General features: G+C 30.8%; 1 protein-coding gene across 2 annotated transcripts in view; it reads right to left on the bottom strand.

The window, feature by feature from the left end:
- LOC118445150 (uncharacterized) overlaps positions 1-15,000 on the bottom strand; it is a 61,611-nt gene that overhangs the window by 6,356 nt on the left and 40,255 nt on the right. For both annotated transcript variants that reach the window (XM_035874195.2, XM_085655663.1), the window contains 3 exons: positions 9,121-9,246; positions 7,042-7,269; positions 5,124-5,375 (listed from right to left, as the gene is read on the bottom strand). In XM_035874195.2, coding sequence (XP_035730088.1) covers positions 5,124-5,375; positions 7,042-7,269; positions 9,121-9,246 — 606 coding nt within the window. The remainder of the gene's footprint in view (positions 1-5,123; positions 5,376-7,041; positions 7,270-9,120; positions 9,247-15,000) is intronic.

Raw genomic sequence — 15,000 nt, 5'->3', positions numbered from 1 at the left:
TCGTGGCTCTAACGAGGCTCCTTAGCGCTTAAACTTTCGTACTACTCGGAACGACGAATAGCAGTAGCAACGCAGGGGCTTTGTGGAAATTCGTCGTCGGCACGATCAAACGAAGCGTGGAAAAGCTTTCCTCGTCTCGTTGCACCGAAAACTTTCCTTCGTTTGTGATTGGTCGTTCTCGAATGTTGGATTTAGAGACGTTTAATTGGTTAGTACGAATTAGTTTGCCGATAAAGAAAAAAAGAAAAAGGATTTCAATGTAGAAGATTTTTTTATTTTTCAACTAGCTCATCACGTATTGAGAGAAAAAATATTTTTAAATTATCTAAACGTTCGTAACAACGATATCATTATTTTGAGAATATAATATATATTTTCAAAATAATAAAAGAAATATATATATATATATATGTATATGTAAATATATTACATACGCGACACAATAAAGTTTATGAATATTGAAAAGCTTTAATATAATATTTTTTTGAAGCTTTATATTTAACGATATCGAAACATTGCGATTGCTTGAATCTTTTCTCTTTCTATTTTGTTTTTCTTTCTTCTTCTTTTTTTTTTTCATCTCTCTTTCTTTCTTTCTTTCTTTCATAGAGGAAAAATAAAAATTATCAACGAATAGAAAATAATATCTTTCGATAACAAATAGATATGTATATTCGTTAAGGAAATATCAATATCGTAACTATATTTGTGATCAAATGAAATAACAACAACGTCGTTCGTAACGTAGATGGATTTGTTCAATCGAATCTTCGTATATTTTAATCGATCGAATAAGAGAAGGATAGTTTTAAAACGAAATTATCGTAGCGTTCGTAAGTCATCCATTGTACATATTTCAAAAATTTAGATTTTCTTATCGTAATAGATTTGTATATTTTTTCTCTCTCTCTCTCTCTCTCTCTCTTTTTTTCTATAAGGGAACGTGCGTGTAACAGTTAAAGAGTAGATTTTCTTTTTCCGTTTTAGTATCTAAAAAAATAGTTAACTTGTGTTTTAGAAAGAAGAAAAAAAGAAAGAGAGAAAGAAAGAAAGAAAACGAGAGAGAGAGAGAGAGAGAGAGAGAGAGAGAGAGAGAACTGAAAATTAATGGACCGTTTAGTTAGACTCGTCGAATTATCTAAATCGTAGCTTGAGGAGGATCGCTGGTCTTCGTTGCGGCGAACCGTATCCACCCGGTGACGTATTTAATTAAATCGCAGAGCTCACCAAGAGTAACTACTTTGAAAGAGAGGAAGGGAAAGAGAGAAAGAGAGAGAGAGAGAGAGAGAGAGAGAAAGAGATATAGATAGAAAGGGAGAGGAAATTTGCATGCGTCGACCGCATCTCTTGCATTCTCGTTACAAAGCATAGACATTATATGCCCCCTTTGAAACGATACAAAGCGAGACGAAGAAGGAAGCACATTCTATTTGCCCTCTTCTCGATGATAAACTCGGTTTAAACCTTATTCATTCACCCAACTGTCACTTTTCTAATATTCGTGACTTCCTAACGTTCGTAACTTTTTCTTCATCTTCCCTTCTATCTCTCTTTATCTTTTTCTTTTCCTTTTTATTTCGCATTTTATTTCATTCGTTATTCTCTTTTTTACTTTATCCTTCCTATTTCTTCTTTTTTTTCTTTTTTCCTTTATCTCGTAGCTACTAGTGGTATTTATAAAAAAAAAAAAAAAAAAAAAAAAAGGAGAAAGTATTTGTGCGCCTATTTTTTCTCTTTCTTTTTTTTTTTTTTTTTTATACGTTTCGAGAAAAATTCTCTTCTTTGCTTGTAACGAAATATATATATATATATTTCTATGTGTGTACATATATATATATATATATATATATATACACATGGAAATAATTGGATCGAGAGATTGGATTGATGCGGTGTAAACAGAATTTTTTAGAAAAAGTTTTTTTGAAGCTCCTATAAGCTCACGATAGTTATCTATGTTATATTTAAATCTACTCACACCAGGCGTTATATATTTTTACGATAGCGAAAGAGATAGAGATAGATATAGATGGATCGACAGACAGATATATATATATATATATATATATATATATATATATATATATATATATATACATATAAAGAGAGAGAGAAAGAGAAGAAGATCGAGAATGGTAGAACGAAAGGGTAAGAGGATGATTGGGGTGGCAATGGTGATGGTGTTGGGGTAGAAGGAGGGGGGGAGGGGGAAGGGAAGGAGAAATTCCTCGAGGAAATCTAACATCCGGCCACGTCGAGTTGGCCGAGCGCGTTTGCTTAGACTCATCGAATTATCCGATTCGCGGTCGAGCAATGCTTATCCCCCTCCCCTCTTTACTCCTCGTCATCCCTCGACCTCCAACCTTCTCTCCCCTCTTCCCATCCTTTAACAATCCTTCTCCGTTTCCCACCCCTTCCTCCCTCCCCCCAATCCAAACCACCCACCACCCCAGCTGATCCACCTCTTCTCTTCCTCCTTTCATCGTTTGTTCGTTCGTTGCCCGGCATTGTGCCGAGGCATGTTCTAGAAATGCATTTAATTAAATCCTTTTGAAAGCGTTCGGTGGCCGAGATTAAGGGGTTTGGACTCTTCTTTGAGTATGAACATCAACCCTTACATAGTAACTTTACTATTCTCGAGTCCTCGCGAATTTGCATATCACGGCACGGTTTTATGCACCGGTGCACGCATTCTATTCTTCGTCTTAAGGAGACACCCTGCCCGTACACATATGCGCTCGTTCGTACATACACGCGCGCACGTGCACATGTTACAAACCACTTACGTATGTACGTACATATGTACGGTCGAATAAGAACCATGAGGAATATAGTTGACGTAAACGTTATTATATTAAAAGTGTCTTTTTAAAATGACATTCGACCTTTTTTCTCATTTTTTTTTTTGCCCTTCTTTCTTTCTTTCTTTCTTTCTTTCTTTCTTTCTTTCTTCTCTGCACTTTTTTTCTTTTCTTTTCTCCTTTTTAACTTTTTTTCGTCGAACGAGAGATCGCACAACAACGAAAAATATTCGAGAGTGGTATAAAGCGAACTGAATATTTTATTATTTCGAACCGATCCTTTTAGACGCGTATTTTATATCGATCGCGAAGTAATGTGTTAGAACGAAAATCCATTTAAAAAAAAAAAGAAAAAAAAGAGAGAGAGAGAGAAAAGAAAAAGAAGAAAAAGTAAAAAAAAAAAAAAAAAAGAAAAACAAGAAAAAAAATAGAAGACAAGATATTACAAAAAAATTCGAGAATACATAAACTGACTCTTTATTGCGTTGGATTCTTTCTTTTTTTTTTTTTTTTTCTTTTGTCGTTCTTTTTTTTCGATCTTTTTTCTTTCTTTTTCTTCTTTTCCTTTTTGTTCTTCTTCTTTTTTTTTCTCTTTTTTTGAACGACAAATTTCAACGACAAAATATATTCGAGAGGTTGCATAAGCGTGCTAAATACTTCGTAAAAGTGTATCCATTTTAATTAGGCGCGAATTTTTTTATATCGTATTTTATATTTCGATAATGTGTTGTATCGAAAGTCCATTGAAAACAAAACGAAAAAAAAAAGAAAAAAAAAAAAGAAAAGAAAAAAAGAAAATCTATGATAGCACAAAATTCGAATACACACACACACACACACACACACACACTATTTGAGTCATTATTTTCCAACGAAATTCTTTATCCTCTTTGCTTTCTATCTTTTTCTCTTGATTTTGTTCTTTTTCTTCTTCTTTTTTTTCCTTTCACTCTCTTCTTTTCATTCAGCAGACTTTTTTTTCGCCCATCTAACGAAAGTATTCAACAACGAAGATATTCGAGAGTAGTGATAAGCGAGTGGAATGTTTTTTTCTTTTCTTCTTTTTTTTTTTTTTTTTTTTATTATTATTTCGTACGGATCCGTTTAGACGTGGATTTTATACCAATCAGAAATAATACGTTATAACGTATGTAATGTATGTACATTTGGAGAAAAAAAAAAAAAAAAAAGAAAAAAAAATCTACGTACTCGTAGATATATGTCTTTCGTTAAAACGAGAGATTACAAAAAATTCGAATACACACGTGTTGACTCTTTATTATACTACGAAATACTTTTTTCTCTTCTTTTCATTTCATGTTCTCTTTCTTTTTTTTTTTTTTTTTTTTTTTCTTTTTTTTCTTCTTTTCCCCCTTTCGAAATTTTATTCATTACAGAATATTTACAGAACGAGCAAAGATTATTTCATACGTGCGTATCTATACACGAAAAAAGAGACATTTCATCAAATTTTTGACTATCAATGCGTAGACATTTGTTCTTCAACAAAATGTTACTTGAAAATTATTTCTTTGTCTGCATGCATGCATGTACGATATGTATAACCGGATAAAATAATGGAGAACGAACGTACGAATAGAGTATGTATAAAACTCGTCATACGTACCGTCAGTTTTCAGAACGAAAACGTCAGTTTTCTTTTTTTTCTTTTGTTTTTTTCTTTCTCTCGTTTTCTTTTTTTTTTTTTTTTTTTTATACAGTCCATCCTTTTTGATCCTAAACTATTATTATCGATAATATGTAATTCGTTTCGTTATCCGACACTTTGCACTCAATTTTATTCGAATTAACTCGAATAATCCCGGTTATATTTTCTTACGTCTTAACGTTTAATTCCAATTGGAATTAGCCGTATAATTGGTAAAATTAACGTGACCAATCGATTACCGAGGAAACAAAGAAAAAAAAAAAAAAGAAAAAAAAAACGAAAAAAAAAATCGCTATCACGAATTAGACAAGGCTATTATATATTAATTCAAAAGAAAAAGAATAATAATAGACGTCAAAGATAATAATAACGAAAGAATTTATTTTACGTCCTTTGAATGAACGTGATCACATGAATAACGAACGAATAAATAAATAAATAAATAAATAAATAAATAAATTATTATTCGTTGATAATCTTTCTCATAGATAATTATCATTTTTATATAAGAAAGAAATATTTCTTTCGATCATTTAACTATAACAAATGAGAAAATTTCAATATTTGTCATGTCAGTTTTTCAATAAAATGAATTAATATTTAATAAATAATTAAACGAAGAAAAATAATGAGAATAAATAAATGAATTTTACCTTTTACGATGATACGCAAAACGCAACTCGCTTGTTTCTTCGATACCGGGTGTCTTGCGAAAAAGTTGACCTCGTGTGTGCCAATTTTCAAGTTGGCTTCCAATCTAGTACCCCAAGAAGGTTTCGATCGTACATAACGAAACCAATCGAGATCGGTCGAAGGTTGATCAAACGTCACGAAAGCTTCGTCTCGTCCTGGTGGTAACTCTGCTACGACATCCTTTGGACATTCCAATCTTGGCTTGCTATATCCTAGTAGATATAAAATCATCGAAATACGATACATGATATCTATCTCACGTAACAATTCCGATTAATTATTCGATAAGATTGAAACATTTCATTTTATGATATTAAAAAGTATCATACCTGTGCCATGTATGATATTTATAACAGATGCATTAACCATTTTTTTTTTATTTTTTTACTTTTTAATTTTTATAATGGTGAGTCGTATTATTATTATTATTGTCGTTGTTGTTTTGTATAACGATATAAAATATTTAATTATCAATAGATCAATTTTTAAAAAGCATTAAATGTGTCTGCACTTGTACGGTAGGTATATATATACATATATGTTTATGTGTGTGTGTGTGTGTGTGTGTTTGTGTGTCTACGTATTAAATTCGTGTAATTTTTTATCGCGAATTCTTGAAAATTGACGTAATTAGATGATCAATCGTTACAGGAAATTTTATTACAACGGAAATTCGAGAAAAAGGTAAGAGAAAGAAAGAGAGAGAGAGAGAGAGAGAGAGAGAGAGAGAGAGAGAGAGAGAGAGAGAGAGAGAGAGATAGATAGAGAGAGAGAAAGAGAAAAAAGAGAAAAAGAGAGAAAGTGAGAGAAAGAAAAAGAGAGAGAGAGAGAGAGGGTGAGTGAGAGAAAGAGGAAGTAGAGTCAGAAAAAGAGGAAATTGCCTCGACGTCGAACATTTTCTATTTTTCGATAGGATCGACCGCTTGCATCTGGATGACACGATCCATGATAAAAATTTAATATCGCCCGGCCTTGTGTCGTCGATTATTTTCGTATGCAACGCCGGCTATGACTACACGCTGACCGTGGCTAACTCGATCCAGAATAGGTATCGCGTAACGTTTCTGTAAACTGTGTGATATCGGGTGTATATATATATATATATGTATATATATATATATATATATATATATATATATATATATATAGATAGATAGTATGCGTGTATATTGTGTAATTGTGTGTGCATATTGTGCGTATGTGAGCGCTCTCACGCGCGCACGTGCGTGTTTGTGCACCGATATGACGAAAAAATAGGGGCAAAACAAGAAGGGGGCAGGGAGCTATTCAAACAAACGACGAAAAAATAAAGAAAAAAAAAAAAAGAAAAAAAAGAAAAAAACAAACGAACAAACAAACAAAAGGAAAGAAAAAAGAGAGGAAACAAGAATTCATCGATTTTTTTTTCTTGTTTTTTCTTTTTTTTTTCTCTCTCTCTCTCTCTCTCTCTTTTTTTGAATACTCATCTTTAACTAACAATATCTATGGGAAAGGGGAAGGGACGCATCTTCGTACAGTATCGAAAAAACTTTTGTAAAATTTTAATAGCAATTGTTTTCATTCGAATGACTTCCATCTGCTTTCATTTCTTTTTCTATTATTTTTTTTTTTTTTTTTTCATACAATGGACAATGAACTATATACAATAGTTGTGTATGCATTTGCATGTGCATACGTTTCTATACGTATTCTGTAATATTGCATGCTTGATATAAACTGAAGGAAGTGATTAAAAAAAAATGAAAAGAAAAAAAAAAAGAAAAGAAAAAAAAAAGAAAAGGAAGAAAGAAAGAAAAAATTAAAAGAAAAGAAAAAAAGAAAGAGTAAGAAAAGAAGACTATTAATGGTGAAAATATAAAAAGAAAAATAGTTACTCACTAACGCATTCCCCGTGTTTTGGACCGTCCCATGTGCCATCCGATTGGCACGTAAGTTCGTATTCCCCATGAAGCTGATAACCATGGGGACATTTGAGGAAACATTTAGTTCCAGGTCGATTAGTGATCTTACGTCTACCTCGCCAGGACTTTGGTACGGCCATACGGGAACACATTAGATAGCCTCTTCCCGCAGGATTTAATGGAGGACATACGACGTTGTCTATATCTGCGAAGAAAGGATAAAATGATACAGGGTGTCACGTTCTTCACCGAAAAATTCGATTATCTCAAATGGGGAAATTGAATTTACGAAATAAATTTCTTTTTTTTTTTTTTCTTCCTTTCTTTTTTACGAATTTATCTGATATTTGATTGGCACATCATACGATTGGCACGTCAATTTACTTTTTTTTTTTCTTTCATATCACGAATAATCAATATACCTATTTTTTTATTGAAATTATATATATATATATATATATATATATATATATATATATAAATATATATCTGTAGCTAACAGGAAACAAAAATTATGAACGTGTCGATGTTCAAAAGAAATACGTAATTAATTTTTTCTCGTCCGTTCTTTTTTTCTTTTTTTTTTCAGCCCTTTAAATTCATCAAGTGCCTTTTAATGTGTAATACGTATTTTGACAAAATATTAAATATTTTTGTGAAATATTATTTATTGCCCATTTTTTATTCGTCCAAATTTCTGTTCAATCCGATTGGAACATCGTTTTCCACTACTGAATCTCTCCATTTCCATTTCTCTATTCCCATCTCACGTTACTCGCTCTATGAATAGTGATCGAACATATTCATCGGTTATGATTCACCATATCCCAATCATTTCTATATCAAATACATATAGAGTCAAAGCATTCAATACGTTTACCAATCAATGATCTTTAATATCAATCGCAAATCTTTTCTTTTTGTATGGTGCATCAAGAAAATTATTAATAGATTTTTTCTTCATCTATTTTCTTTTTTTTTTCTTTCTCTCTTTTTCTTTCATTCTCTTAAACGAAGATAGATTACAAATGAATATATTATATAATTCGTAATGAAATTCAATAATTGATTTCTCCTTAATAATTATATATATATATATATTTTTGTTAAAACTTGATAATATGTAATACCATTCATTACATTTATGTAGAAATCAAAGAGAGCTTTGACAATGATAACGATTAGAGCGAGAGGAACTCAAAGGCATACAGACATATTGAAATTGAAAGAGTAAGAGACAAAGAAAAAGATTATATATATGTATATATATATACACATATATAAAAAGAAAATATATATATATATATACATAAAGGAATCAAAAGCATCGATTAAATGTAGCAATACAAAATTTATCACTGCCCCAGAGATATTGTATCTCTAGATTATACGGGCTCGATCACGGTACCATGCTTATTCGTCGTAAAAGCACGAACGTCGTTTATCAAACGAACCTTGTAAGAAAATTTATTCGCGATACGTTATTATATGATGTACATATTCAATCCAGAAAGAAAAAGAGAAAGAAAAAAGAGAAAACGGAGAGAAAAGAGAGGGAGAGAGAGAGAGAGAGAGAGAGAGAGAGATGGAGAAAGAAAAAGGAAAAATATTTTCTCTCACAGTCTAACTAAGCTTTCCTTCTCACCTTTCTCCACCATTCACAACGTCCCCTCTTCTTATCCTTTCCCTCTCCTACCCCTCCTCCTTCTTACGTCAGCGTCGTATATTATAGTATTTCTAGACTCGAGTGATGTATGGGTTTCTACTATGTTCTCTCTCTCTCTCTCTCTCTCTCTCTGTACATCCCTTCCCACGCTCACATCTTCGAACAACCCCTTCCAATCCTTCCTTTTCGTGTCAAACGAAAGTGGAAATCATATTCGAGGGAGAAGAAAATTGTTGAAGGAATTGGTGAGTGAACGAGCGTGAGAATGAATGACTGAGTGAAAGAATGAATTTGTGTGAGATAAAAAAAGAGAGAAAGAATAAGATAAACAGAGAGAGAGAGAGAGAGAGAGAGAGAAAGAGAGAGAGAAAGAGATAGATAGAAACTTACCCATGCAAGTCTTTCCGTCAGACGAGAGAGCTTTTTCGTCGCCGTCGCAAGCACAGAAGAAACTTCCGTCTGTGTTTTCGCATACCTCCTTACATCCACCATTCTCGATAGAACACTCATCGATATCTGAAAGCATCGAACACGTCAAGGATATTTATCTTAGTGAAAATATATTAAAAAATATCTATATACGTTATGTATCCATGTATGTATGCATGTATACATGTATGTATGTATGTATGTATATATATTATAGCAAAATATATTTAAATTGGAATTTTCGTACAATTCAAAATATCGATTGAATCTCCTCAAATCGATACATTATTTATATATATATATATATATATATTTTTTTTTCTTTTTTTTCATTACTTTTTCATTCGTACAACAGATCAAATTCAACGATTAAAATAAAACAACAATCAGATTCGAGGTTATTCCCAATTCCTTCGAACGAGAATTTTATTTTCCATCGGCTTAATGAGCTTTCTTTCTTTTCCCTTTTTTTTTTTCTTCTTTCTCTTCTTCTTTTTTCTTTTTTTTTTTCTCTTCTTTTTTTTTCACCGCCCAGAACGTACTCATCTCGAAAGATGAATATAACCATTCGTTAATTAAATTAATTAAATACTTTTAATTATGTGTTTCTGTTACGGCGAAAAAAGAAAAAACAAAAAAAAGAAAAAAATGATACGAAGAGAAGGCGCGCGATTTTTCTCGTGGTCTCTTAGAGAAAAAAAGTAAAAAAAAAAGATTCAAAAATCAAAACAAAACAAAAAAGAAATAAAAGAAAAGAAGAAAAAAATAATTTAATTAATATATATATATATATATATATATATATATATATATATATATACTTTCTTCATTTTTTATTATAAATATATATATATATCAATGGGTAATTATAAATATTAATAATATTTACTATTGATATATGATTATTGATTTACTGATAATATATAATTATTCTTGCACCAACCTAACAAAAAAAAAATTTTTAAATATATATATATATATATATATATATATATCGAGAGAGAGGAACAGTATATATATCTAGTGAGAGAGAGTGAAAGAGAGAAAAAAAAGAGAGAGAGAGAGAGAGAGAGAAAGAGAATGAAATGATTAGAGGGATACTGTATAAAAGAACACGTATACGATAGCCTCGTGGCTGATCTCGTATTCTTTTGCACCACCGACACCGTCTCGCCGCTTCAATTGTCCACGCGATGGCGTTAAATTGACCGAAATAGACGCACAAGGGTCGGCCAGATTGCGATTGCCTCGAGCACTTTCAATGATGTCCAGAGAGTACTCGACTTCCGTCGCTTTCACGATGAGCCTATCACGGACGTATGACGCGTGTATAAATGTCCATACACGTGCCTGCAAACGCTCAATAATATATATATATATATATGTATATATATATATATATCTACATACGTATGTACAGAAAAAGAGAGAGAGAGAGAGAGAGAGAAAGAGTTCGTACATATCTATGTACATCTATGTACACATCTACGTACATAATATTATATACCATGTACATAATAAAAAGTATTCTCACCATAACGACATCCCTATAAAAACTAAGGGTGTTCTTATACGAAATTTTCAATTATATTTTTAGTAAGTACTTTTAATGCCATCAAATACTATCTGTATAGATGTGTGGTCTGTGTGTGTGTGTTTGTGTGCGTACATATATATATATATATATATGTGTGTATTTACGAAATATATACTTATATATCTAGTATATAATAACAACAATTACGATAATTTATATTTGTTTCAATGTTGTTTTTTTCTCCCTTTTTTTCTTTCATATTTTCTTGTTTCTTTTTTTTTCTTTTTCATTTTATTTATTCATTTATTTTTTTTTTTTTTTTTTTTTGATAATTGTATAACTATAAGAATAATTATGAGAATGATACATTATATTGTAATTTTATTGTTTGTTATCGTTGTTGTTGTTGTTGTTGTTGTTATTGTTGTTGTTGTTGTTGTTTTTGATAAGAGCACATTTTCAATACTATTCGTTCGTGTAATATTCTATTACGAATGATATTATTTTACATATTAATATCCTTTTGTTTACGTGGTGTATTATAGAAATCATGATTTAAACATAATTTAAATCAAATATTATATCGCATAAAATAATATATGTATATATATATGTATATACATACATACATACATACATAGATAGACATGTTTTATGTACGTATATGTTAGAATATTATATATGAACGCAACCGAATGGACGAGAGATCGATCAAAGATAATCCGTTAGAGATTATGATTATTTATTATGAACGTAAACACGTCGTTCCAATTAACTTGATATATTTCTAATCCTTTTACAAAATTTATCACGCGCAACGGCGGCGTAAGCGCGAAATTCAATAATAATTAAATACATACCGTCGAAATTTGGAATAACGTCGACGATTCTAACTTCATATTTAAATAAAATCCATATACACGGTAGACGAGATTGCTCTCATGGTGTGTATCATACTAGTTAGAGAATTAGTTAATCGGATCATGTACAAGCGTACATACGATATGGTATTTAAAATTTGAATTTCTTCTTTTTTTTTTTCTTTTTTTTTTCCTTCTTTTTTTCTGGTTTTCTTTTTTTTTTTTTTCTTTTCTTTTCTTTTCTTTAACAATCACACAACATAAGAGATTATTTCTGACATATCGCGAAAGTATTTAAATCGTACGATATAATATTCTAAATGGAAAATAAAAAAATTTTTATATTATTAAATGGACAAATATTCTACGATGTATACTCTATGTCATGTTTATTCTAGGTTTCTTCTTCTTTTTTCTTTTTTTTTTTTTTTTTATTGTTATTATTTTTTTCTCGTTTTTTTTCGTTTTCCATTTTTTTCTCTCTCTTTTTTTTTTTTCTTTTTTTTTTAACACGTACGAACGTTGAAAACAGATCGATGTACGTTTATATCGAAGTATTATTTTTTTTTTTTTTTTTTTTTTTTTTTTTATCGAAGAGATATCATTGAAAAGTAAAAAAGAAATATAAAAAAGGAATAAAAAAAAGATAGAGAAGAAAATCGATATATTTACGCAAAGTAAATATATATATATATATATGTATGTGTATATGTATATGTATATGCAATGTAAACATCGAAGAACGAATATGTCCATTGAATTATATTTTCATATTTTTATTAATACACGTATTTATTTAATATACATATAGATATGAGCCTCTCTCTATAAATCTAAGAAAATATTTCTTCATCATTTTCCTCTTCTCTTTAAAATGACAATTGTATAGAGCATGTTCGATTATACGGTCATATCGTTAATTAGTCGGCATTCATGATATAATAAAAAGGTGATTAATGTAAGAACGAATTGAATGGATAAATGAAAGAAAAAGATACGGGTAAGAAGAATGGGAATGAAATGAAGAAAGTAGAATGATTCAGTGACTGTCATTTTTCAAAAATAAATTGTTTGACCGAGTTGATGGATGAGATGGGGGGGGTTGGGGGGGGTTGGCCGGGGAGGTAGGTGGGAGTCGTGGAGATATCGTCGTGAACACGCATAGTCGTCTAATTAGCCAACGTAATTGTTGCGTAATTAGAGCGGAAGAGAAACCTGCTGGCTGGTTGTTTCGTGTTGTCGCGAGAGCAACGTAATTATTCTTCGTCGTTGAACAAACTGGACCCGTTGGCTTAAGCGGCGGGATTCTTATTAGTTTAACGAGTTTCTCGGGGACATTTAAATTTTCGCTGAGAGCTTTTACCCTCTTCGTCCTTTTCCTCGGTTCCCTTTATCCTGATCCTCGTTGTCCTCGTCATTGTCGTTGCCGTTGTCGTTCAAATGTATATACGGTATATATAAGAGAACACATAACTGGTATAGTTCGAGTCGCTTATTCGAGGAAAAGAAAAAGTTCAACTACTCCGTCGGGTGCGTTAAAGGATATTATACCGTACAAGCTAGTGTCCCTTGCGAGGGACAATAGCTTTTAACGGCTCTCCCATCCCTTTAACTTTTCAAATTTTTAAAGGACTCCTTTCTCCCTTTTCTCCCTTTTCCTCTTCCTTTCTCTCTTTCTCTCTCTCTCTCTCTCTCTCTCTCTCTCTCTCTCTCTTTGTTCTACAATTATTTAATACACAGCACATTTTGTGTCGTAGAATAAAGAAATTTTTCTTTTTATATAGCTTAATTTAACTCTACATTTTCTATGGTAATCATTTTATTTCTTAAAATAATCCTCTTCTTTTCTCTCTTTCTCTCTTTCTCTCTCCCTTTCTATGTCTATCTTTATTTCATTTTTATATACGGCACAGAGCAAATTGTCGTAAAGTAATGATATTTATTTATTTTTGTATTTCTTTTTTTCTTCTCTTCCTTTCTTTTTTTCTTCTTCTTTTTTTTTTTCTTTCCATTTCTTTGTTCTCTTTTATCTTAATATATAACTCTATATTTTCTATCGTAATCATTTTATTTCTTTTGAGATAGTTCTTAAGTTTCTCTGACTTTTTCTCTCTCCCTCTCTCTCTCTCTCTCTCTTTATTTTTTTCTTTCTTTATCGTTCTGTAATTATTTAATACACAGCACATTGTCATGGAATAATGAAATTTTCTTATTCTTTTTATAACTTAATTTAACTTTGAATTTCTAATTGTAATCATTTTATTTCTTAAGAAAAACCTTTTCTCTTCTCTCTCTCTCTCTCTCTCTCTCTCTCTCTCTCTCTCTCTCTCTCTTTCTCTCTCTTCTTTTTTTTTTTATTCTGCAATTATTTAATACACAGTACATTGTCGTAAAATAACAAAATATATTTACTTTTGTATTTTTGTATTTTTTATTTTTATCCTAATGTAACTTCGAATTATATATTTCAATCATTTCATTTCTTCAAAGAAAATCCTTCTACCTCTCTCTCTCTCTCTCTCTCTCTCTTTCTCTTTCTTTTTTTTTTTTTTTTTTCATTGAGTACTGCAATTACTTAATAAAGAGCAACATTTTCTTATTTCCTTTTTTATATTGTTTATCTTAATTCAATTCTAAATTTTCAACTGCTATTGTTACCTTTTTTTTTGTTTTTTTTTCTTTTTTTTTTTTCTTAAGATAACCTTTTCCCTCCTTTTCGTCCCTCTTTCTTTTTCCCCCTGCAATTATTTAAAAGACATCACATAGTCGTAGACTACGTAGAGACTTTTTTATTTTTCGTTCTTTCTTTTTTTTTTATTTTTTGTTTTATTATCTCAATTTAATACTCAATTTATTTATTGACAATTGTTTTATTTCTGAAGATATAGTTAACATCTTTACACTAATCATCGATTAAATTTGTTTCGACACAAATTTGTTACAACAAATTTTTTTAATCCGTGTTACATTTATTATTAATATGTATTAATGTAATAAATTTTCTCTCTCTCTCTCTCTCTCTCTCTCTTTCCTTTTCCTTTCCCTTGCCTCTCTTATTTTTTTACAGTATTGTTTCTTCACCGAATCGAACATCACTCGGTTGTTGATTCTCGAGAAACTCCGGGAAAGGAGAGATAAAAAGAAAACAAGGATTTCACAGTTAAAACAATTCGTTCTCTCGCGAGTCCCTAAAAATACACACAAGCTAGGACCTTTTATCTCGTGCGAACGAATATTTTTTATTCTCATTCTTCCTCCCTTCCTCTTTCTCTCTCTGTCTCTCTCTCTCTCTCTCACTCTTCCTTTGTTTCCGAGGCAAAAAAAAAAAAAAAAATAAAAATAAAAAAAGATAAAAGGGAAAAGGAAATGACGACAATAACTTTCCCTACGTATATTGCTATTTGTCCGTTCGCGCTCCACCTATATAAAACAAAACAAAAAAAA

Source organism: Vespa mandarinia, chromosome 3 (genome assembly GCF_050613455.1).
Source record: "Vespa mandarinia isolate Hongniang chromosome 3, ASM5061345v1, whole genome shotgun sequence".
Lineage (NCBI taxonomy): Eukaryota > Metazoa > Arthropoda > Insecta > Hymenoptera > Vespidae > Vespa > Vespa mandarinia.
This window is presented reverse-complemented; position numbering and strand designations above follow the sequence as displayed.